Below are 24,374 nucleotides of genomic sequence, written 5' to 3'. Positions count from 1 at the left end.
GCATTTTGGCGGCGACGCCTGTTGACGTTACCGCTTGTCGGCGGCATTTCGGCAGATGCTCATCCGCCGCCATGGTCCTCCGTGGCTTGTCGTCTGGTGCTCGCCAGACGAAAAAGGTTGGGGACCACTGCACTAAGCATTTGGTGTTCAAGGCTTTAAAGTAGATGTGGTCCCTGTAAGCAACTTGGTTTCTCCTTTTCCATGGCTTTGAGAAGAGGAAACTCAGCTGTGCCCTGAGTCTGGCTTTGCCATACTCTTTTTGCCCGCTCCCCCATCTGACTCTGTCTTAATTTAGTTTTAATCGTTTTGAAAATCTTATCAGTGTGGTGATGTGCATCTAGGGTTGCAGAGCAATTATGGTTTGGTGCTAGTATTGTGACTCCCATGAACTAACTAAAAAGTGGTGGAAGAGGTGCACTTCTTACCTTTCTATTTTCTGAGACTCAGAACCCCAAATCTAATTTTTGATCTGCCTAACTAACTTCTGGACTTGTTTGGTGGGCTAGGCCTATATGCCCTGGACCTGCAAACAATAGACTTCATGTTGTCTTAATAAAAAAAAAGTTCTTGAGAGTGAAGTCCTTGGGTGCACCTGAGGACACTGGCCTTACTATATATTTATCTGAAAATACTATTCAGTGTTGACACTTTAGAATAACATTGTCTCTTCCCCCCTTGGCTTACATTAGGTATCCTACACAGAATGTCTTTAGGCCAGGAGTGAACATGCTTTATGTTACAGCATAGATTCCCCAATACTAACATTACTTCCTTCTCTCAAATTCCTGGTCTTTTGGGACTTTTAGACCTGATTCTTACGGGGCAAGTTCTTCTGGATTTATAAGGATCTGAGTAGAATAGAGTCCTTTGCCAAACCCTTAGGATAAGGTGTTGCCTATTTTTTTTGGTTCAAAGTGACTTTGTCCCCACTGATCATTGTTGGAAAACGTATTCATTAGTGACTTTATTTTTGTTGAGTTGTCAAATGGAAGAATAGGAGACCTTGGATACTCTGTTTACCTTGAAATAGAATGAACTCATCCATCCCCTCTGTTTTTCTCATCAGAATACATAGTATTAACACATCCCAATACAGATAAATACCTGATGTGTCCTCATTCTGTTAGTAATAGAAAAAGTATGCGACTGTTCCCAAACAAGGACTAGTTACCTGAGTGACCTGCATAACTTGTTTAGGGCTTCACCTTTCTGAGTAATGTGCCCAAACCAAGCAAATGGCAGGTTTTTATTGGTCCTTGTTTGGTATGATAGTGTTAGTCAAGATTGGGACACTGCATTATGAGGTGAGTTATGCAGGTTAGCCAATTACCATCTTAAAACAAAAATATTTGTACTACCCTGTTTCCCCGAAAATAAGACATCCTCCGAAAATAAGGCCTACTTACAGTTTTGCCTCTCGTTGTAATATAAGGCACCCCCCCGATAATAAGACCTCCCCGATAATAAGGCATCCACCGATAATAAGGCATTTTTCTTTTCTGAAAAATAAGACATCCCCTGAAAATAAGACCTAGCGCATCTTTGGGAGCAAAAATTAATATAAGACACTGTCTTATTTTCGGGGAAACAGGGTATGCTGTCATGGATTTGCTTACTGGCCTTCAGAGAAGAAATTTGAGACTTTTTTTTATTTATAAAAGATGCTTAGTTTAAAACTGACATCTTTTGCATTGCCTGTAAATTGCTGTAGTGACTGTAAATTATGAACAGCGTTAGCAACTTAACTAAATAGAATAATTAACTGTGAATCCCATCTGGGGGCGTGTGCGTGCGCACACAATTATATGTATGTTCTTCAGAGATTTATATTAAGAACTATAGAAAAATTAGTGATGACGGTCAATAAAGCATGTATTAGATTAAATTAGTTTTTGTGGTTTACTTAACCACATTAGTATTTTTAATAGTAAATATTCTACTCTTTCAGCTTCTGTAGCCTCCTTGTCCAGCAGTTCATTTTTTCCTTCTATACTATCTGCGGTGATTTGGCTATTATTTGTACCATGATAGAGCCTAGGACTGAGCCCCATTACGTACACATAATGAAAAACACTATTCTTACCTCAAAAACTGCCAGTCTTTAAGTATAAGACACCACAAAAGGTGAATACAACAGACAAACAGCTGGACTCACGTATATGCCTTTTTAAAGGCAAAGGGTTAGAATCCAGTGCCAGGTTGTTTTTTTTTTTTTTTTTTTTTTTTTAAGTTTTCAAACATTTTAAAAATACTTTTTACAGTGTGTGGCACAGTCAGTCAAAAATTAGATACTAGCCAGCACATTAGGCATTGATCTTTCACACCAGAGGCTTAATGTTGTCAGATTTTTTGTAGGCATCACAGCAAAGGAGAGATTTGAAGGAGAGGGCAGTGGCTTTAGGTGTTTACAAGGAGCTTATGCCATGTATATGGGGCTGCATGGGAGAAAGCATGAACGTGTGTGTGTATTAAAAACTTTGCTATTTTTCAGTATTTTCATTTATTTTTCTTATTTAGACTAACAAACTATCTGATAACCCTGCCAATTTATTTGAATTATATTTTTGTTTTTTTAATTTTAATCAACTCATTCTTTGTACTAAACAGCAGCTCGTAATCAAATACTAACCCCTGCCACACACTTGTCTTAACGGCTATTGCTGTTTAAAGACCAGGTGAAAAAAGTGGACCCTGCAGCATTCTCTTAAAAGCTGACAAACCTGAGGTATTTTGGACCAGGGAAGGAAGGGTATTCTAGAGTCTGCTGGCCCTTATGGAGAACACCATGCAAGTCCCATCCCCGATTTCATGTCCGTGCCTTTGCTGATTGCAACGGTGGCAGTGTATCCTGAGGTAGGCTGCTGTCAGGCTCTATTGGTTTTGTAGATAAAAAACACCTTTTAAAACCTGTCCGGAAATTCCTACGTAAATAGTGCAGGTTCCATAGCACACATTTCATATGCTCTCTGAGACTTACCACTTATCATGTGGATGGCCACCTTCTGCACCAACCGTAGTTTGCAGATCAATTAAAATGTAGCCCACTGTAGAATACATTGCAGTTGTCCAACCAGTTAGGCCACTGGTGTGTTGAGACTACAGCCTGTCTTGCTGAACAGTATTGTCTCATTGCTTCCTTGTACTCCTCCATCTGACTCCATCTTGTATCTCGTTGTGTACTTAGATTGTAGGCTTTGGAGCAGGAAATGTCACCCTACATACAAAAAGACCAGACAGCAAATGTGAACAATCGGGACGGAGTTGGGGGTAATAGGAGCCTATATAAGAAAAAGACCCCAAAATCGGGACTGTCCCTATAAAATTAGGATATCTGGTCACCCTATTTGTACAGCACCTGCCACAATGAGGTCCTGGTCCTTGACTAGGGCTCCTAGGTGCCACAGTAATTAAAAATAATAACCTTGAAGTTACAAAAGCATCACAGCCAAATTAACGCCGGGGCTTTAGGGGCTGCAGCTCGGGGCCTCAGGCTAAGAGGGGCCCTGCAAAAATAAATCCATAATTATATACAATTCAGTGGTCACCAACCTGTCGATCACGATTGACTGGTCAATCTTGGAGCCTCTGCCAGTTGATCGTGATCTCCAGACCTCTAAAAGTCCACCGGCGCAGCAGGGCTCAAGCAGGGTCCTGCATGCTGTGGCCCCACGCCGCTTCCGGAAGTGGCTGGCTGCTGGCACGTCTCTGACAGTTGTTCTAAGGTAAGAAGTAGGCTATTCTGAATTAACTTAACTATATTGTACATGTTTTAAGACTGAAATGTAACTACAGAACAGCTTTATGTTAATTAAAAGTCCAGTTTAGTATAGCATTAATAGTCTCGATGCCATAATTGTGATAATTTTGTTTTAAATTAGGAAAAAGACTTGTATACTGGGGCCCCACAAAATCTAATAGCCCCACACCTGCAGGAGAGTTAATCTGGCCCTGAAAGACATGGGTATTGATAGCAAGATCCCCATCTCCAAGTCTGGTGAGGTTTATATAGTTAGACTTTTTTGACCATCCCTGCTACTTGATTCCTAAATGCAATAGTTAATGGCCAGAATAGGGGACCATGTGTGTGAGGAAGGCAAAAGTAGTTTATCAGTAATCTTGATTCCATATAATTGAAGACTACTATTCTGGCCAAACCTATTCTGTACTAGTTGTGTGTGCGTGGCTTCTGTTGTTGTTTTTTGGGGGGGCAGAAGGGGTGGGTTAATGGAATGTCTTTTGGTGGGTGCAGAGAGTGAGGGAATGCCAATAACTTAAACATTAGAACATGCATACAGTTTCCAATCTAATTTTAATTGCTGCTAATATTGCATCTGAGGTTTATGTACCATTGGCTTTGGAAATGATCTTCTGGGGCTTGTATTTTCAGTAATCCTGCTGATCTATAAGGACTTAGCAACAAAAGGAGAGAGCTCTTTGAAGCTGCCACTGTTTGGAGAAAAGGGCAGGAGTATCTCGCAGTTGCTTTAGTGAGAGTAGTGCACTCCTGCTTTATAAATTAAAATGACAGATAAAGCTTGGCAGTAGTGAAATAAGCCTCCGTAATTAAAAAAAACTTTAAAATAACGTCAGGGATTCTTCCTTCTTGAAAGGCAAATCCAAAATGACAGGCAGGATTATGAAGCTTCCAAGGACCTTGCATTCACTCATATGGCACCACAGTACTCTTAAAGTGTTGTGTTTTAAATAACAAGCATATATGAAACCATAAGTGACCTAAAGAGGTGTGTTTGTAACACTTTAGCATCTTAAGTAAAACATCTAAATCTATGTGATTATGAAGATAATAATATTCAATACAGAGTAAAACAAAGGAGCAACGCGAAAGGCCCTGATCCAATATTCATGGAAAGCCTCCTGCTCATTTCAGTGATTTTTGGATCAGGCCCAAGATTAAGAACAGCACATACATGTTTGCACAGACCTCTGTAATTCAGTGCAGTGCTTTTAAAGCTTTAGTGGCAAAGCATTTGATTTATTTCCATCCTTAATTTAAAAAAAACTGCTATGTTTTCAAATGCATGGACTGTTCAGTTGAAGGCTTGGCTTTTTCTACCAGCCAGACCCTATCTGCATAATAGTTACCCAGGATGTAGATTCATTTAGTTGTGAACAATGTAACACAATGTAACATCTGTAAAAAATTATCCATTGAATACTGCATTTATTTTTAAGAGTCAACATCACTCAGGCCTGTAAATTCAGAGGTTACTCTTCCCCTTGCCTCTCATTTCTCAATTAAAACAAATTTATGAATGATTGCAGATTTTATGCAGAAGGTAGGCTATTCACACAATGCAGTAAACGGACAGCTAAAGTAACATTGAATTGCTTGTGTTGAGAATTAATTACAGGTATGGGGGGAAAAAGATATCAACAATTGTGTGACACATTTTATGTTAACCCTCTTACAACTGTGCACTTTTTTTGCACTAAATTTATTTTGGCAGTCACCTAACTCTTCCAAGGCCTACATCTTATAGAAAAGTACTTACTGAATTTTCATGTGCCTATATAGTGTTTCTTATTGATAGTGCCTGTGGGAAACTTTCAACATGTACAGTTAAACTGTCTGATAGACTGTTTCCTATTGGGATTTAGAGGGTTGAATTTGCCTTCTACTATAAGTGGTGTGACAGACCCAGACCAGTGGGGTACAGGAATCTGGTAGAGGGCAAATATACTGGTCACTGGATGAGTAGTTTTCTGTTCCCTGAGTGACCAGGGCAGGGGCTGCACTAGAGTAATCAGGAACCTGCTAGAACCAGTTAAGATAGGCAGGCTAATTAGGACACCTGGAGCCAATTAGGAAGAAGCTGCTAGAATCAATTAAGGCAGGCTAATCAGGGCACCTGGGTTTTAAAAAGGAGCTCACTTCAGTTTGTGGTGAGAATAAGGAAGGTGTTTGGAGGAGGCCATGGGGAAGTAGCTCAGGGAGTTGTAGCTGTCATGCAGCTGTTACAGGAGGCACTATAGACAGCTGCAGTCCACAGGGCCCTGGGCTGGAACCCGGAGTAGAGGGCGGGCACGGGTCCCCCCAAACCTCCCAATTGACCTGGACTGTGGGTTCTTCCAGAGGGGAAGGTCTCTGGGCTGTTCCCCAACCCACATGGTGAATCTCTGAGGAACGAAAATCCGCCGATAAGCGCAGGAACCACCAAGATAGAGGAGGAACTTTGTCACACTGGTGTCAGAAGTGGGATCTTGGGGTGCACAGCGCGGCGGAAGAAGGAGGGTGATTTTAAAAAATCAAAAAAACAAAAACAAACAAAAAAAGGGAGAGGGTTTATTTTTTTTTTTTTCACCACAATGGATGACGTAGTGCAGGCACTGATACATGCTACGGCAGCCCAACAGGAGGCTACCTGTGTCCAGGCAGCCGCCCAACAGGAGGCAGTGCGGCTGCAGCAAGAGACTAATCGCCTGCTGATGGACTAGGCTGCTCAAGACCGAGCTATGTTGCGGGAAGTGGTAAACCAGGTAAAGTCCCTTACAGAGCTGAATTGCGGCCATGATGGGACGCGGCTCATACGGGCCAGCCATTGGCTTCAGAAAATGACACGGGAGGATGATGTAGAGGCATACCTTCTGGCCTTTGAGAGGACAGCCCTATGGGAGGCCTGGCCTCGAGATAAGTGGTCTGGCATCCTTGCTCCATTCCTCTGTGGGGAGGCCCAGAAGGCCTACCATGATCTGCCTGAAGAGGCTGCGGCAGACTGCCCCCAGCTGAAAGCAGAGATCCTGGCCAGATCTGGGGTAACGACAGCAGTGCGGGCCCAGCAGTATCACGGTTGGAGGTACCAGGAAGACAAAACCCCGCGGTCCCAATTGCATGACCTCATCCATCTCGCATGAAAGTGGTTGCAAACAGAGTCCCGGAGTCCGGAAGAGATACTAGCGGTTCTGGTCATCGACCGATACATGAGGGGACTACCACCAGACCTTGGTGCCTGGGTAAGCCAGAACGAACCCTCCACCTATGATGAGGTTGTCGCCCTGGTAGAGAGGCAAAGGACAGTGAGGGAGCTGACCCGACCAGTTAAGGAAGAGGCACCTGGGTTAAACTAGCAGCACCAAACCCTAAAGTTCGGGTGACTGGGCCACCAGGAGGGCCCAGGTGGAAAAAGAGAGAGACTGAAGGCCCATCAGAGGCCACAAAGAGTCGGAGCACTGAGGGAGAAGAGGATCGTGATGTTAGACTGCCCAAACCAAGAGACCGGGGAACGCCTAGGGCTCCATACAGATGTTATGCCTGCGGGGAGTGGGGACACATAGCTGCACAGTGTCCCAATGCTGAGGAGCCTATGCAGTGTAACCTGGGGAACTGGGTAGCTCCATGCTCCCTAATCCACCTTGTGGGGGTCTCACTAACCCTACATATATATACCAGACCAGTGAAACTAAATGGGGGTAGGGACCACGGCACTGGTTGATTTGAGGAGTGCTATCACGCTTATCTCAGGGAAGCTCGTGAAGCGTAGTCTGCTGCTGCAGGCTAAACATACCGGGATAACATGTGTCCATGAGACAGTTAGTTACTACCCCACCATCCCAGTAAAAATCGAGATCCAAGGGAACACTATTGAGGTAGCAGCAGGTGTAGTCCCTAAACTCCCATACCCGGTGGTCATAGGGAGGGACTTCCCAGGGTTTGGAAACTTACTCCTAGTAGGGGGATTGGAGAAAGATGAGGACCCTAAAATTGATGAGGCATCCACAGCAGACTGTCAACTCCCAATCTTCTCTGAAATATCCCCAGATTTGTTCTCCACTCCCAGACAGGGTAGAAAGACAAAAAGGGAAAGAAGAGCAGCTAAGGCCTTGGGAACCTGAATATTGACCCAAAGCCAGAGGGTTGCTCTTGTAGGTAGGCGGACCAGCGCAGCTGAAAAGGAGGCCACGCAAGAGGGAGAAGCACCTGAGTCTGACCCCCTCCCTAATGCTTCTGAACCAGTAGAGGCAACAGAGAGTGGGCCCCTAGATCTTGGGCAGATTAGCCCCGGGAGAGGAAATTTTGGACGGGACCAGGCAGAAGACCCAAGGTATGACAACATTAGGAAGGAGGTGACTGAAATAGATGGGGTCCCCGTGGAAGGGAAAACCCAGGGACCAGGACCCTACTTCATAGTGAAGAAGGATCTCTTATACCGAGTTGCACCAGTACAGGGGCAGAAGGTACAGCAGATCCTAGTACCTCAAAAACACCAGAACGCTGTATTAAGTCTTGCTCATAGTCATCTTTTTGGGGGGCATTTGCAGGTAGAGAAGACCCTGGCACGAGTCCTATGACGGTTCTTCTGGCTTGGAGTACATGAAGTGCGGAGGTACTGTGCCTCCTGCCCGGAGTGTCAGCTGCACAGTCCCTGTCCCCACTTGAGGGGACCTTTAGTATCCCTTCCCATCATAGAGGTCCCCTTCGAGCGAATAGCCATGGACCTAGTGGGACCCCTGGAGAAAACGGCTCGGGGCCACCAATATATACTTGTTGTTTTGGACTATGCTACTCGCTACCCAGAAGCCGTCCCCCTGCGGAACACGGCCTCTAAAACTATAGCCAAAGAGCTGGTGGGGATCTTTGCCCAAATGGGGCCACCGAAAGAGATATTAACAGACCAAGGAACCCCATTTATGTCGAAGCTAATGAAGGACCTCTGTACGCTGCTCCATATACATACCGTGAGAACTTCGGTCTACCATCCGAAGATGGGTTGGTAGAAAAGTTTAACCGAACCCTCAAGGCTATGATAAGGAAGGTGGTAAGTCGGGACGGGAAGGATTGGGACACCCTACTGCCCTACCTTATGTTCGCTATCCGGGAGGTACCTCAGGCCTCAACTGGGGTTTCCCCCTTCAAGTTATTATACGGGCGTCACCCCCGTGGCATACTAGATATCGCCAAAGAGATCTGGGAAGAGGAACCCAATGAGGGGAGAAATATAATAGAGCATGTAATGCAGATGCGAGACCGGATAGCCCGGGTTACCCCTATTGTACGGGAACATTGGAGAAGGCACAGGAAGCCCAGCGAACCCATTACAATCGCCAGGCAAAAGTGCGACAGTTCCAACCAGGGGATCGGGTTATGGTGTTGGTACCCACGGCAGAAAGTAAGCTTCTGGCCCAATGGCAGGGGCCCTATGAGGTGGTTGAACCCGTGGGGGAAGTAACCTACAAGGTGCGGCAGCCAGGACGTGGAAAACAAGAACAGATTTATCATGTTAACCTTCTGAAACCCTGGAATGCAAGAGGCATGCACAACGGTCCAAAAAGACCTAACCCAGGAAAACAAGCCTTCCAAACAGGTGAGAGTGTCTCCCGATTTAACACCAGACCAGAAGAATGAGGTGTCTGAGATGATCTTCCGGAACCAAGATGTGTTCTTGACAAAACCGGGTCGAACAACCGAGACATATCACCACATCGTCACAAACCTTGGGGCCAGAGTAACAATGAGGCCCTATCGGGTGCCAGCAGCAAAAAGGGAGGAAATAAAAGCAGAAGTAAAAAAAAATGCTGGAGTTGGGGATCATCGAAGAATCCCACAGTCAGTGGTCCAGCCCAATTGTGCTAGTGCCCAAACCTGATGGCACCACAAGATTTTGCAACGACTTCCGGGACTAAACAAAGTATACCAGTTCGACGCGTACCCCATACCTCGCATAGATGAGCTAGTGGACCGTCTGGGTAATGCCCGGTACTTGACTACCCTAGACTTGACAAAGGGGTACTGGCAGATTCCCCTTGCAGAAGACGCAAACGAAAAGACTGCGTTCTCTACACCAGAGGGTCTTTTTCAATATATTGTCCTCCCTTTTGGACTACAGGGGCCCCAGCTACCTTCCAGCGCCTCATGGACAAGCTATTACGCCCGCATAACAGTTACGCTGCTGCCTACTTGGACGATGTGGTCATTCATACCCCAGACTGGGAAACCCACCTGGAGAAGGTGGAGGCAGTCCTCGATACCTTCAGGCGAGCTGGCCTTACAGCAAACCCTGCCAAGTGTGCTGTAAGTTTTACAGAGGCCAAATATCTTGGTTACATTGTGGGAAAAGGTTTGGTAAAACCCCAAGTGAACAAGTTAGAGGCCATCCAAAATTGGCCCCGACCAAGTCGCAAGAAACAAGTCCGGGCGTTCCTAAGTGTGGTGGGGTATTACCGACGATATATCCCCCACGTTGCCACAAGCCCCCTGACAGACCTTGTGAAAGCCCGTGGACCTGATCTGATGAGATGGTCTGACGCAGCAGAGGAAGCATTCACAGACCTACGGACTGCCCTCTGCAGTAACCCCGTACTGATAGCCCCTGATTTCACCAAGGAGTTTATCCTGCAGACGGATGCACCGGAAGTAGGGTTGGGGGCCGTTCTATAGCAGATGGTTGCGGAGGAGGAACACCCAATTCTATACCTCAGTCGGAAACTCCTTCCAAGGGAACAAAAATATGCAGTGGTGGAGAGAGAATGCCTCGCTGTAAAATGGGCCATAGAAACTTTGCACTACTACCTGCTCGGGCGCAGATTTGTCCTCGTGACCGTCCATGCCCCTCTTCAATGGATGCAGCGGAACAAGGAGAAGAACACAAGGGTGACCAGATGGTTCTTATCCCTCCAATCTTTCCAGTTCTGTGTGCAACACAGAGCAGGGAGCCGTCATGGCAACGCCGATGGCTTGTCACGTGTGCACTGTCTGGCGTCCCAAGCTGCCCAACCCCTTGGCGTTGAGCAGGGGGGAGGGATATGTGACAGACCGGGACCAGTGGGGTACAGGAGTCTGGTAGAGGGCAAATATACTAGTCACTGGATGAGTAGTTTTCTGTTCCCTGAGAGACCAGAGCAGGGGCTGCACTAGAGTAATCAGGAACCTTCTAGAACCAGTTAAGGCAGGTAGGCTAGTTAGGACACCTGGAGCCAATTAAGGCAGGCTAATCAGGGCACCTGGGTTTTAAAAAGGAGCTCACTTCAGTTTGTGGTGAGAATAAGGAAGGTGTCTGGAGGAGGCCATGGGGAAGTAGCCCAGGGAGTTGTAGCTGTCATGCAGCTGTGACAGGAGGCACTATAGACAGCTGCAGTCCACAGGGCCCTGGGCTGGAACGCGGAGTAGAGGATGGGTCCGGGTTCCCCCCAAACCTCCCAATTGACCTGGACTGTGGGTTCTTTCAGAGGGGAAGGTCTCTGGGCTGTTCCCCAACCCACACGGTGAATTTCTGAGGAATGAAAATCCGCCAATAAGCGCAGGACCCACCAAGATAGAGAAGGAACTTTGTCACAGTGGATTCAGACATTAAACAGAGACTGTATATGGGAATGAAGATAAGGTTTAGTCCTTCTTTGAATGGTTGTATATACGTATTTAATTCTTGGTGTGCATGCACCTCATACACATGAGATTATATTCTTTTTGGTCTGCAGTGTCCATTGATCAGCCTGCACTCTGGATGCTTCATGTCCCTCTACCCTAGACTACAGAGGGTGGAGCAGGCAACCTTCCCTTAGTTTCTTCTTACCACGTGTGCAGAACCCCTGCAGTGTCCACTTTTCTTTCTGAAAACTGCTAGTGCTAGTTGTTAGTTCTCAGAGACAGTAAAGGTTTGGGGGGAGTGTTGTGTGTGGGTTTATTTTGGTGTAGATACATTTTTTTTTTTTGGTTAGGCTAGACATGACACCCTCTGTGCTCCCCACCTATCCCTTGCAGCTCCCTGCAGGAATGCTGCTAACATGACAGAAGCTAAATTTCTAGGATTTAAGACCCATCCCTCATGTGAGGCTTTGGCTAATAACTGGCACTCCTGATGCCTTCTCTGCTTAGGAGAGGGACATATCCCCAAGCAATGTTCCATATGTTGCTCCTTGCTTGGGGGACATCTAGCCCCTTTCTGGCCTTTGTAGAGATGGTTATAGATCAGTCAGTATTCTCACAGAGGTAGTCTAAATGGGGTCTACAACTATATAAAAACATGGAATGAGTTAGCCAAGTCAGATCCACCTATCGACACTAGAGATCAGGCAGCCTCTACTGCCTGTTTGAAGAGCGTCCCTATTTCTGAAATCCGTAGGGCAGCTATGTGGAGCTTGGTGCACACCTTATAGGGTTTTAGCCTTTGGTAGAGGCTTCCAGATTGGATGCCTGTTTTGATAAGGCTGTCCTGCAGTCATTGTTTAATTAGAACCCCTAGTACCCGTCTCCAAGCAGGGAAACAACTGCTTCTTAATCATTGATTGGAATCCATAGGGACAAGCACTTGAAGAAAGAACAGTTGCTTATTTTACAGTAACTGTAGTTCTTCAAGATGTGCTATCCACACAGATTCCATGACTGCTCTCCTTCCCAGCTTCTAAGGAGTTTTGTTTCTCTGGGATTCTATATTGGTGAAGGAACTGAGGGTTGGTTTGTCCTGAAGCATCCTCTATGACCTTGAGTAGCTGGGTTTAAGGGGATCTAGGGTGCAGGCACAGCCCCAACAAACACTGCAAGCCAAAGAGAATCTGATCTCATGCTCGTAGGGTGCATGCGCACTAAGAGTGGAATCCACGTGGACAACACATCTTTAAGAATGACCATTACTGTAAAGTATGTAAACCTTCACGGATTTTCAAGATACTTTATTTTATGCTATCATTGGGTTTTTTTTTCCATGTATGGGTTTATACAGTAATACGAACACTTTAACTCTGATTTCATATACAGCTGTTATATACGTACCCATGCTTTCAGCATTCCAAAAGAAAAGACAACTTTAAAGTACTATAAATTTGAGTCCTTCACTTAGCATTTGTCCACCAAAACTTCCTTCTGCAGGATTACTGTGTGCTTCCCAGAATATCACAGAGCCTTGAAATAATAATAAACTACAGTATAGAATAATTAGTAAAAGTTACCTCCATGCTATTGAGTTCTTGACGTAAGATTGCTTATGATGCTTCCAGAAACAATGAAAGAATTAAAATTAGTCTTATTTCCTTCCTGTTGGATTGACATTCTAGAATCTTAAAAAGTGGAGACATTTAAAGTTGTGCCCAGCATAAGTACAACAAGAAATAAGGCTGTTTTCTTGAGTACTCTGACAGAGGGAAGATTGCTGTGCCAAGACTATGGGAGGGTTTTTAAAAAAGGGGCAGGCAATAGAAAAGTTGGGGCAAGTTAGAGGTGAAAGAATGACACTGGCAGAACTGAGGAAATGAGTAAAGAATGAGAAGGAAAGGAGTTGAAGGAGGAGGTGGCTTTTCTTTAGGGACTACACTGTCAGAAATGTCCGTGCTGTTCGAGTTAAGACCTCACTTATTGGGTCAGAGGTACGATAACAGTTCCTGCCACAACAACTTGGTTTAAGGTATACTTGGCATACTTATAGTTTGGGGGTTTCATTTTAAAACCATAAACAAATAACTAGAAGATATGACTTAGTTGAAGGGAAGGTTAAAGTCATTTCAAATATATGTCTCAGAAAAAAAAAGTAATGAGTGATATAAACAGAGTATAAGCTTTTGAGGCAGTAACACAAAAATGAGCTTTGATTTTTTCAGTGTCTGATGATATAAAAAGGCTATTAAGATCTGCTTTTTGTGTAAATACTTGAAACATCTCAGGTAAAGGGTAGGGGAGTTTTTTTTTTTTTTTTTTTTTTTTTTTTTTAAATCATTAGCCTTAGCTAATCAGTAAGTAGCTTTTTACATTTGGCAAGGGAGTTAAGTTATATGGCCTGACCTGCCAAGGCACGTACACAAAATGGTCTCAAAGCAGGCATATGAGGTAAAAAATTAATGTAACAAATTTGTGAAAGTTTCTGTTTTATCTGACTGACTAGGATTATGTACGGACGGTATTTTACGAGAAGATTGTACAAGTGGTCACTTTCTTGAGGAAACAGTTTTAGGTTGATTTAGGCCTCAAATTAAGGACTTGTTCAAAGTTTAAAATACATCCACAACTTTTTTTTTAAATCTAATGAAAACTCTTTGAAGACCTTGGATTTTATTTCACCTTCCTCTGCAGCATGGAAGTGTAGGTCACTTGCCAGGATTTTCTGGGTATCTCTCACTTACTCATTTCCCTGTCATTGAGGGGGCCTTGGGTGTTTGTGTATCTTGGTTTCCCTGGCTCTTTGCAAATGGTAGTCTCATTTCCAGTGGGCAGCAATACTTTGGTCTCATTTCAGTTGGGTTTAGTGTGTGCATGCTGGGTGGTGCGGGTGGCCTGTGATATACAGGTGGTTGGACTAGATGAGCTAATGGTCCCTTCTGGCCTTAAACTCTTAAGACATTGTTTGCTTCATTTGTTACCTAGATAATAAAACGTGCTAAAGCACGTAAACCAGAAAGTAAAATAGACTAGAAATGTAGGCCACTGTCCTGCAAGCTGTGCCACACAGGCAAACCCTTTCACCTGTGTGGAATTGCAGTGACTTTATTAGGGCTCTTTATGGGCTCCTGGGGTCCACTTATGTGGAGCAGCTCGAAAGGCCAGGACTTAGATTGTAAGTCTTTTGTGGTAATGCACTTGTCTTTTCTGTAATGCATCTCTCATCTTTGTGGTATTAAAACATAACTATAAAAATCAAAACTTGACTTCTCTCTTATTTTGTTTTAATGGAGTGAAATGCAGTAAGTAAATGGCATAACTGGTGAAAAGTAAATCAGATTTTATCCTTCTACCTCCACTTATGGCTATGTCTCCAGTGCTACTGTGCTTCAGGAAGCTCTTGAAAAGCAGTGATAACTTTAACTCTGGAGGTTCAGTAATCAAAGGGCTGTTCAGACTTGACTGGCTTAGTTCCTTCCTTAGTATGGCAAGCTGCACCACGGAACCTTTTCATGTCTAAGTGGATTTTGGGGGGGAAAGGGGGCGAGGGTTAGGGAGGGGACTGGCCATTAGCTGTAAGTAGCCATCAAATTCGTTAGCAGGAAATTTTGAGCACACTTTTTGAAGCAATATTTCTCTTCTCTTTTTATAGCTGTTGGAAAAACACAAGAATACAGAAAGCATGGTAGAGCTGCTTGAACTGTATCAAATGGAAGATGAAGCCTACAGTAGTCTTGCAGAAGCCACCACAGAACTGTACCAATACCTACTACAGCCATTCCGAGATATGAGGGAACTTGCAATGCTTAGAAGACAGCAGATCAAGGTACAAACTTTTTATCAAAAGATAAGCCATTATTTGTACTTGTATATAAAATAGCAGTGTAAATTGAAACCAAGCCTGTTATACCTGAATGTGGAATTTCATGATTTAAAATCGGTTGTTGCTTGAGAACCTTCTGTCTGTATTAAAATAACTTTAGACCAGTACATTTCTAGGCCTCCACTTCTTTTCCTCCTCCCCACAACTTCTCCCAGAATGACTACATACTGACTAAAGGGTGAGTGCACATCCACACACATTTATTACCTTTCAAGGTATTCCTACAAGCAGTAAAGAGAGGTTGGGGAGGGAAAGATTTTTTTTTTTTTAATTTGGGGGGTGGAGGTGCTAAAGTGAGGAGAGTCATAAAAGTACCTAGATAGATATTTTTTTCCCTTGCAACCTGCACTGCAAGCTTTTAAACTAAACAGTACCAGTTTCTTCTGTCATTGTCTTAAGCCTGTACCTAATGCATGCAGTTAGCCATCATTTTGTTTAATTTTATGTGCTTGTGAACATTTTAATTCCATGTTCAAGTTCTTATTTAGTACAGTAACTCCTCACTTAAAGTTGTCCCGGTTAACGTTGTTACGTTGCTGATCAGTTAGAGAACATGCTCATTTAAGGTTGCACAATGCTCCCTTATAACGCTGTTTGGCAACCGCCTGCTTTGTCCACTGCTTGCAGAAAGAGCACCCTGTTGGAACTTTGTGGGGGCTTGGAACCAGGGTGGACCAGCAACCCCCCTATCAGCTCCCCGCTCCCCTAAGTTCCCTGTGCGGCAGCCGCCCAGCAGGCTATCAATTGCCGGCAGTTCAGCTTTCCCTCCCCGCACTGTCGTGTGCGTCTCCTGCCCTCTGCCTTGGAGCTGCTCCCGGGAGCCTCCTGCTTGCTGTGCGGGTGAGCAGGGGGGAAAGAAGGGTGCTAATGTGAGGGTGTCCTCCCTTCCCCCTGCTCCTTTCCCCTCGCTTACCCCATCCCCATAGAAAGGGGACGACGACACAACAGGGCTCAGGATGGAGGGAATTTGCTGGCAGCAGCAGCTGCTGTCTCAACTTGCTGATCTACTTAAAGGGAAAGTGTACTTAAAGGGGCAAGGCGCATCTCTCACTCACACACGTAGTGTATGTCTCTCTCTGCCATGCTGTCGCCCCTCCCTCCATTCTTACTGCCTTGTAGAGTGTGAGGCTACATTAACAACAATGTGTTAACCCTTGAGGGCTCAGCCGAGTGCTAGTTCCATCATTTAGCAGTAAGGCATTCCCTGGGAATTATTCCACCCTCTGACTCCACCACCTCAACCAAGCTTCACAATCTTCATTGCTGTGTACAGTATTAAATTGTTTAAAACTTATACTCCCTGTGTGTGTAATTCTCTCTCTCTCTCTCTCTCTCTGAGAGACTTTCTTCTGGCGAAAAAAATGTCCCTGGAACCTAACCCCCCACCCCCTTCACATTAATTCTTATGGGGAAATTGGATTCGCTTAACATTATTTTGCTTAAAGTAGCATTTTTCAGGAACATAACTACAAGGTTAAGCGAGGAGTTACTGTATGTGAAGTTTACCGGCTTACTGTGAGTATTGACTAATGTGTAAAAAAGAAAAATGTGCTTTCTAAAATCTTCGTTACTGTTGAATTATTTAGTGAGATTATTTTGGAGAGTGACTCCCCTCCCCGCCAGTGTTTGCTAGTGAAAGCACTGGAGTAAGTTGCTAGTTACCTAGTCTTTGTTTGTTTAATAGAAACATTGGAATAATAACAATGTACTTTAAAAACTTGTAATTTGGCCTAACACTAATGGCCTTTTTAAAATTAAGTTTCTACATCTGTTTTAGCTCTTAAGAAAAAACATACAATAAGCTAAAGTCATTAAACATTTTTATAGATGTATTCTGTTAAACTTTTAGAAAATCTTATATTGTCCTCATGTAGCAATTAATGAGCCAAAAATGATAATCATGAGACAGGTAGTTTCATCATTACACTTGGTTGGGAATATTCTGCACTCTTGATAAAGTGAAGAGCCTTTTCTGGCTCTGTAGACATGTACTGTAGGTATAGGAGCCAAAATGGAGTCTTTTAGTTTAATCTGTATAGTGAGTATGTTTTCTTGTCTCGTTATGATTCCTTCCATACATTTATCAGTAGTACTCGGTGGCTTCAGGTTTTTTGTAAAAGAGGGGAGGTTGGGGGAACAATTAAAGAGCTTCCAAAAAACTTTTTATTTTGACCTATTACTGTGCCTATAACTAAAATAACTTTCAGGAACTCTAGGAGTCTGAAGACAACTCAGTGAGTTAGTATATAGGTTCTTCTTAAATTACATATTTTCCTTTCCTGTTGGATAAACGTTAATGAACAGAGAATTCTGGTACAGAGCTCAGAATTCTTATACAGTTAGAGATCGTCGACATTATAGTTTAATAAAATCCTCTTTCAGTACAAGATAAATATTCCCCATTTTACTTAATTCTTTAGTGTACAGGAAAAGGTGAACTCTTGTTCTTTTGCTAATCAAGAAAAGAAACACTAATGCTTCATTGAGGAGGAAGCTTTAATTGATGTTTTAACAAAAATCATTGTTAGAAGTGAAATAAAAATTACATAAAAAAGGTGATATTTTATTTTATAAACTCCAGAGACTTGGCAGTCTGTTTGCAACTACTGGATTGGAGAACCTGAGTGGTACATAGTTGAGTCTAATGAGGTGAATGTATGTATGTTAAGATCTTTTCCTAATTTGGAAAACTTTGAGTAGGCAAGTTGGTCAGCTGGACTTGTGACAGAGAAAGATGCCATCTCTTGTTTTACTTTCATGGGTGGAAAGAAAGCAGTACTTGTATCTATGATGACAAATTGTGTTAATCTTAGTAGCTAGGGTAGAGGACTTGGTTTATAAATTAAACTTGCTGGCAATAAAGTTATTTACGCTAACTCTCACAGCATATGGAGTTCTAGAAGGCTTAGAAGTGGAACAAAACTCCCCTGGGTTGCTATAGCTCTTGGAGCTCCTTCTCAGGCTCAGTAGAATGCTCAACATCTGAATGCCAATAGGAGCTACGGGCACATAGTACAAGTACTACAACAGTTTGTCTAAAGAAAATGGATGAAAGAGGAAAAATAATAGTCAGCTTGCATTGAACCCAGCTTCTTCAGTCAAGCATGCCTACAGAATAATTGTAATAAATGTTAAAGTTTAAAACAATTTAAAAATCATATTTTTATCAGGATATCAAGTGTAACTACAGGTGGTATAGCTAGTGACACTTGCAATTATATTTGCCCCACACTGTCCATTAAAAGACCCTGTTTTCAGTTGCTTATAGCTTTATAAATTTAAACTGTTTGGGCTGAACCCTTCATTGCTGGGTGTTTTGCCTTGAGCTGAAATTTTTTTTTTTTTAAGTTTCAGATAAAATAGTCGAGCTCTTTCAGGGAATGAGACTAGGAAAAAAATGTTTTGCCTTTAATTTTTCAGCTCGTGCCCCAGTTCTTTGGAGCAAGGGCTTTAAATTTGGCTGGGTGGTTGCCCTGTTGTCAGGGATGTAAATTTTGCAGTTGCTGTGAAAATTTAGTGAAATTTGAAGGCTTGGGAAAAATCTTAGTTCACACATGCTTAATAGAGACTTATTAGATTTGGGCAGCTAAATACTTTAGTGATTCCGTCTGCACCGATAATGCTCTGTCCCTTCACAGCATCTATCTGCAATTGCCGGTGCATGTACCGTCTCCACAGAGTGACTGAGCGTGGTCCATCCCAAGTCTGCAGAGGCTGAGCAGAATTTTTCCTGCAATTGCTCGTCCCAGCTTCTGTGGCACAAGGCATAAAAACTGAGCAGGCATATTCTCTCCTGTGATTTCAATGCACTCCCTCCTAGTGCCCAGGCAAGAGGCACTAGAAAAATGTATTGCTTTAGCTATACCAGTATAGTTAGAGCAGTTCAACTCTTCCTAGGGTGAACACAGTTATGCTGGTATAAAACTTACATTGGTAAAGCTAGTCCCATTAGTGAAGGGGAATAGCATAAGTGAGACTCTTAGTCTCTAGACTCCCAGTCTCTATGATAATACAAATAATACTCTACTGGTATAAATCACCCCCATATCTACATTCACATTAGGAATTTTTACTGGTAATAATTCAGTCCCCTAAGAAATAGTTATCCTGGTAAATTTTTATGCATATACCGGGTCTGAGAGAGGTGGGGAGAGGGGGAGATGCAGAATGTGGTGGAGGGGGGGTTAGGAGTAGGATCTGAGCTGGGTAATAGGCAGAAGATGGGTGGGAGGGAAAGGAGGGAAGAGAATATGAGTATGGGCTGGGCATGAGAAACGAGAGGCAGGAGACAAGGAAGGATAGGAATGGGCGGAGTTGAGGAGGAGATGGGGCAGAAGCTGGGGATAGGGAGTGCTCGTAGTGGTTGCAGCTCTCATTAAGATAATGACTGTAACAAAACTGCATGCATCAGAGTTTCAACCTGTCACCTGCAGAGTTCAGGAAGGAAATTTTTTCCCCAATGCAAAATGTGTGTGTGTGGTTCTTTTTCCTTTCTCTGAAGCATCAGAGAATTCAGCCACAGTTGGAGATGGGATGGTGGACAAGAGGGACTAGTGCTCCGAGTGGGTACAGAGACTCTTCTTTCTAGATGCCTGGCTGGTATGTCTTACTCATGTGTTCAGGGTCCAACTGATCACCAGATTTAGTGTCAAAAGAATTTCCCGCTGGGTCAGATTGGCAGGGACCTCTATGGTTTTTTCCACCTTCCTTTGTAAGCATGGGTGGGTGAGTGGCTTGCGGTTTGCCTGCTCGAATCATTTGGACATATTTCACCTAGACAGTTCCTTGCCATTGCAGGGGCCTCGGGCATTGATGGCACCTTGGTCTATCCTGTTTTCTGTGTCACTGGCACAGTTTAGTCTTCTGAGAATTGAAATGCGTTGGTCTAACTAAAGTCTGTGGGCTTAATGTACAGGTGTCTGGGTAAAATTTAATGGCCTCTTATATGCCAGAGATAAGACTAGATGATGTGATGGCTCCTTTTGGCCTTAAACTCTATAAAGCATTAAAAGAATGTTAAGGCTGCAGAGTCAAAAGTTAGTAAACTCTGGAATTAAGGCTGCCTGTGCAATATTAATTTGGCTCCTTTGTGTGTATTATGATAGTCTTTAATTACATGATCATACCATTTTTGCCACAAGACTGCCGCCTTATTCAGTGTATAAGATGGGTGGTGTTCTGGGAATGCATCAGAGTTGTGTAATGGAAGAGGTGGTTGTTTGACTCAGCCTCATTTGTTGCAGAAGTCTGAATGTGTGTAGTAAATGAGGCAGGGAATTACAGAGAATGGATGGTTTTGTGGTTCAGGCAGTGGAAAAGGCACCCAGGAAAACTGGATTTTTATCCCTGTCTCTGCCAGAATTTTTGGGTGATGCTGCGCAAGTCACTTAAACCAAAATGTTCATTTGACCACTAATTGTCTGTTCCACATTTTTCAGCGCACTTGAGACACCTGTGTTCTGATTTGCAGAAGTGATGGGCACTTGAATTTGCAATTGAGGTCAGTGGGAATTCTACTCTGAAAATTTAAAGTGCTGTGAAATGCCCAGTAAACTGAAGTAGGCCCTAAGCATTGGAAATTAGGCACCAGAAATTAGGCACTGGTACTTTCTCAGAGTTTTGGCTTTAATCTCTGTGCTTCTGTTCCCCATATGTAAAAAGAGAATAACAATAGCACCTCCCTTCATTGGGGTGCTATGGAATTAAATTCATTCATGTTTGGAAAGAACTAAAGTATGATGATGAGAGCACCATAGAAATGCCCTTGAAGAAACTGATTCTCTAGAGTCTGCACTTTGTGCGGGATTTGGATGATGTATCCTAAATGAAGTGTGTGGTCACACATTGAATGATGAGGCTAGAAAGAAATCCTGAATAGTTACCCATTCAGAGAACATCATTTATAGTGTGCATTGAATGATGCAGGGGTCCTGTGGGAAAAAATAGTTTGATTACACAATCAAGATGCTATCATCATGCATATATGTCAGGGGACTAAACTAAGGTTGCACAGACAATCTTAGTTCAGATGTTTCATAACTTTTGATTAGGAAACATGTTGACTTTGCAACTTTAATGTTCTTTTAACATAGTCTTTTTAGGTGTAATGAGGTTCAATCAGTGAATTAGTGTTAATTTCACAAATGCATTTGCCTGGAACAGGTATGTTTCATATGGCCACCAAAACTGAATTTGGAAAAGTCACCATGGCTAACAACCTTGCTCTTGTATTTTAATTACAAGTGGTTATCTTAATTTGTACGCTTCATGCTATCTAGCATGGTGCTCCCTAGCATGCTAAGGAAACAGTATTCTTGGGAGTTGGACCTAGGCTATAGATTACCTTGCCAGAAGAGCTCAGACAGATCTGAAGCCTGTTCACAGCAAGGCGTAAAACACACTTTTAAAAAAAAAAATATTTTTGAGAATCTGTGCTCTTCTAAAACAACAAAACATCCTGAAAGCATGACATCAAGTTTCATTAGCCTGGAGATTTAGTTTTTTCAAAAACAAATCATGCCAAGCCAACCTAATTTCCTTCTTTGACAAGGTTACCAGCCTAGTGGAAAGAGAGGAAGCAGAAGACATGATATATCTTGATTTTAGTAAGATCCCACCTTTTTGTTCTGGGTTATTGTGTGCTTAAATTATGGACAGTGGTTTACTACCATGGTAATAGGCACTGTGGGATTGATCCAGACACTTTGCTTCAGTGAGAGTCTGTGATTTCAATGTGAAATAAAAACTGAAAAGCGTGGTTACACTAGGGAGTTTATGGTGGCGGAGCTGCATCATGGCAGCTGTGCTGCCGTAAACTCTCTAGTGTAGCCACTTTAAACCAATGAGTGGCTTAACTACTTCAGCCCCCGCGAGTAGAGTAGCTATGTCAGTGGGAGAAGCTCTCCCATCGACATAGTGCTGTCCACATTGGTGCTTATGTTGGTGTAACTTATGTCACTGAGTGGGTGGCTTATTCACACTCCTGAATGATATGTCCCTGGGGTACAATCTGGAACTGTGTGACCTCTGTGCCCCCTTAGTTCTCTTCCCTGAGCTGTCTCTCACAATGCTGTGCTAGCGACAAGCAGCAAAACCCCTCCAGGTGCTGTGATCACTCAGCCAACAATATGCAGCGACACACCCAGCTAATTATACAGAGAGACACCAGCAAATCTCCCCAGGCCCCAGCCTTGTACCCCAGTGATGTCCCATCTGACACTGCTCAAGACCTTCTCATGAACAGTGCAAGCTTATTAATTAGTTTGCCACTTAATCAAAGGAAAGTGGACATGCACTTGCCTTTGTAATCTGAGTAGATTCCCTAAGCACTTTATACAAGCTCACTGGTAAGGATAAAACGTTAAAATAAGTTTATTAACTACAAAAATGTTTTAAGTGATAAAGTGTTAGGCACAAAGGTCAAAGTTAGTTACATAAGAAATAAAAATAGAATTTAGACTGCTATGCTAACTTTAACAGACTAAGCCAGATTTCAGTCAAACAGCTTTTCTCACCCCACTGGATGTTCCAGGCAGTTCTAAATATACAGGGTGGATTCCTTTCTCAGCCTCGGACCAATCTCCCCAGTTCAAATGGTCTTCCAAATGGTCTAGAGTCTGAGATGGGGGAGGTGAGAGGCCAAGTGCTGATGTGATGTTATCATCCCTCATTTATACTTTCTCTCCAGGTACTAAAGCAGCTAAAAAGATCTTTGATGTGATGGCCGGGGGGAGGGGTAGCTTCCATTTTATATGTGCCCTCTCTGAGGAGTCTGAGGGAGTGGATTCTTTTTGATGGGCCATCAACACCTGGCTGGCCAGTCCTGATATAAATCCCTCCTGTTAGTTGCTCCTTTGTTGCCACCGAAAGGCTAGCTGTAGGTGTTTCCCACTTACCACATATTTTAGTAACAAACATACAGCAATACTTCATCACGTCACATACAATGATACTACATACAATTCAACAGGATATTGATGTTCAACAGATTAAGACTTTTTAAATAATACCACACAAGGCATACATTGTACAAAAGATATCATAATCATAACACAGTGGTGAATATGGGGGTTCCAGGGTGCTGTTTTGAAGTATGGAGTATCACACACAAGTTATACTGACATAAGCTATAGTGTAGACATAGCCTAAGATAAATTGTTTCAAAATAAACTTGTAGGGGGAAGTGCCAGCACTGCTTTCTGCGGCACATAGGTATTCTAGGAGTTCTGGCTTGGACTGACTGTGCTTAACATATGAGAGTTGATAGACCTAAGTAAATTTGAGGACTGTTATCAGGTCCCCCTTGGTCGTCTTTTTCTCAAGATTAAACATGTCAAGGTTTTCTATACCTTTTCTCACTTTTGTTGCTCTTTTCTTGACTCTCCAGTTTTGTCCATATGTTTCCTAAAGTGTGGTGCCCAGAACTGGACACAGTACTCCAGCTGAGCCTTCACCAATGCTGAGGAGAGCGTGACAATTACCTCCCCTGTCTGATGTACAACACTCCTGTTAATACACCACAGAATATTAGCCTTTTTTGCAGCTGCATCACATTGTTGACTTGCATTGAATTTGTGATTCACTATTACCCCCTGCTCCCTTTCAGCAGTACTACTGCCTAGCTATATTCCCAATTTTGTAAGTTGTGCATTTGGTTTTTCCTTCAGAACTGTAGTACACCTCTACCCCGATATAACACTGTCCTTGGGAGCCAAAGAATCTTACCGTGTTATAGGTGAAACCGCGTTATATTGAACTTACTTTAATCCACCGGAGTGCGCAGCCCTGCCCCCCCGGAGTGCTGCTTTACCGCATTGTATACGAATTTGTGTTATATCGGGTCGTGTTATATCGGGGTAGAGGTGTACTTTGCACTTACCTTTATTGAATTTCATCTTGTTGACTTCAGACCAATTCTCTAATGTGTCAAGGTCGTTTTGAATTCTGATCCTGTACCCCAAAATGCTTGCAACCCCACCTAGCTTGTTGTCATCTGCAGATTTTATAAGCATACTCTCCACTCCAATGTCCAAGTCATGAATAAAAATACTGAATAGTACCATACCCAGTACTGACCCCTGTAGCACCTCCTAGATACGTAACCCACACACCTTCTGGGTGTGGTGTTCTGTCCCATCTGGTGGCACCGAGCCCACGTAGAGAGAGAGAAAGATT

At 43.3% G+C, this 24,374-nt stretch overlaps 1 protein-coding gene across 1 annotated transcript in view; it reads left to right on the top strand.

Annotated features, from left to right (window-relative positions):
• JMY (junction mediating and regulatory protein, p53 cofactor) overlaps positions 1-24,374 on the top strand; it is a 138,835-nt gene that overhangs the window by 16,184 nt on the left and 98,277 nt on the right. The window contains exon 2 of the mRNA XM_034773142.1: positions 14,970-15,143. Coding sequence (XP_034629033.1) covers positions 14,970-15,143 — 174 coding nt within the window. The remainder of the gene's footprint in view (positions 1-14,969; positions 15,144-24,374) is intronic.

Source organism: Trachemys scripta, chromosome 6 (assembly GCF_013100865.1).
Source record: "Trachemys scripta elegans isolate TJP31775 chromosome 6, CAS_Tse_1.0, whole genome shotgun sequence".
Taxonomy (NCBI): domain Eukaryota; kingdom Metazoa; phylum Chordata; order Testudines; family Emydidae; genus Trachemys; species Trachemys scripta.
The sequence above is the reverse complement of the archived record's forward strand: the minus strand, read 5'-3'. Positions and strand labels throughout refer to the sequence as shown.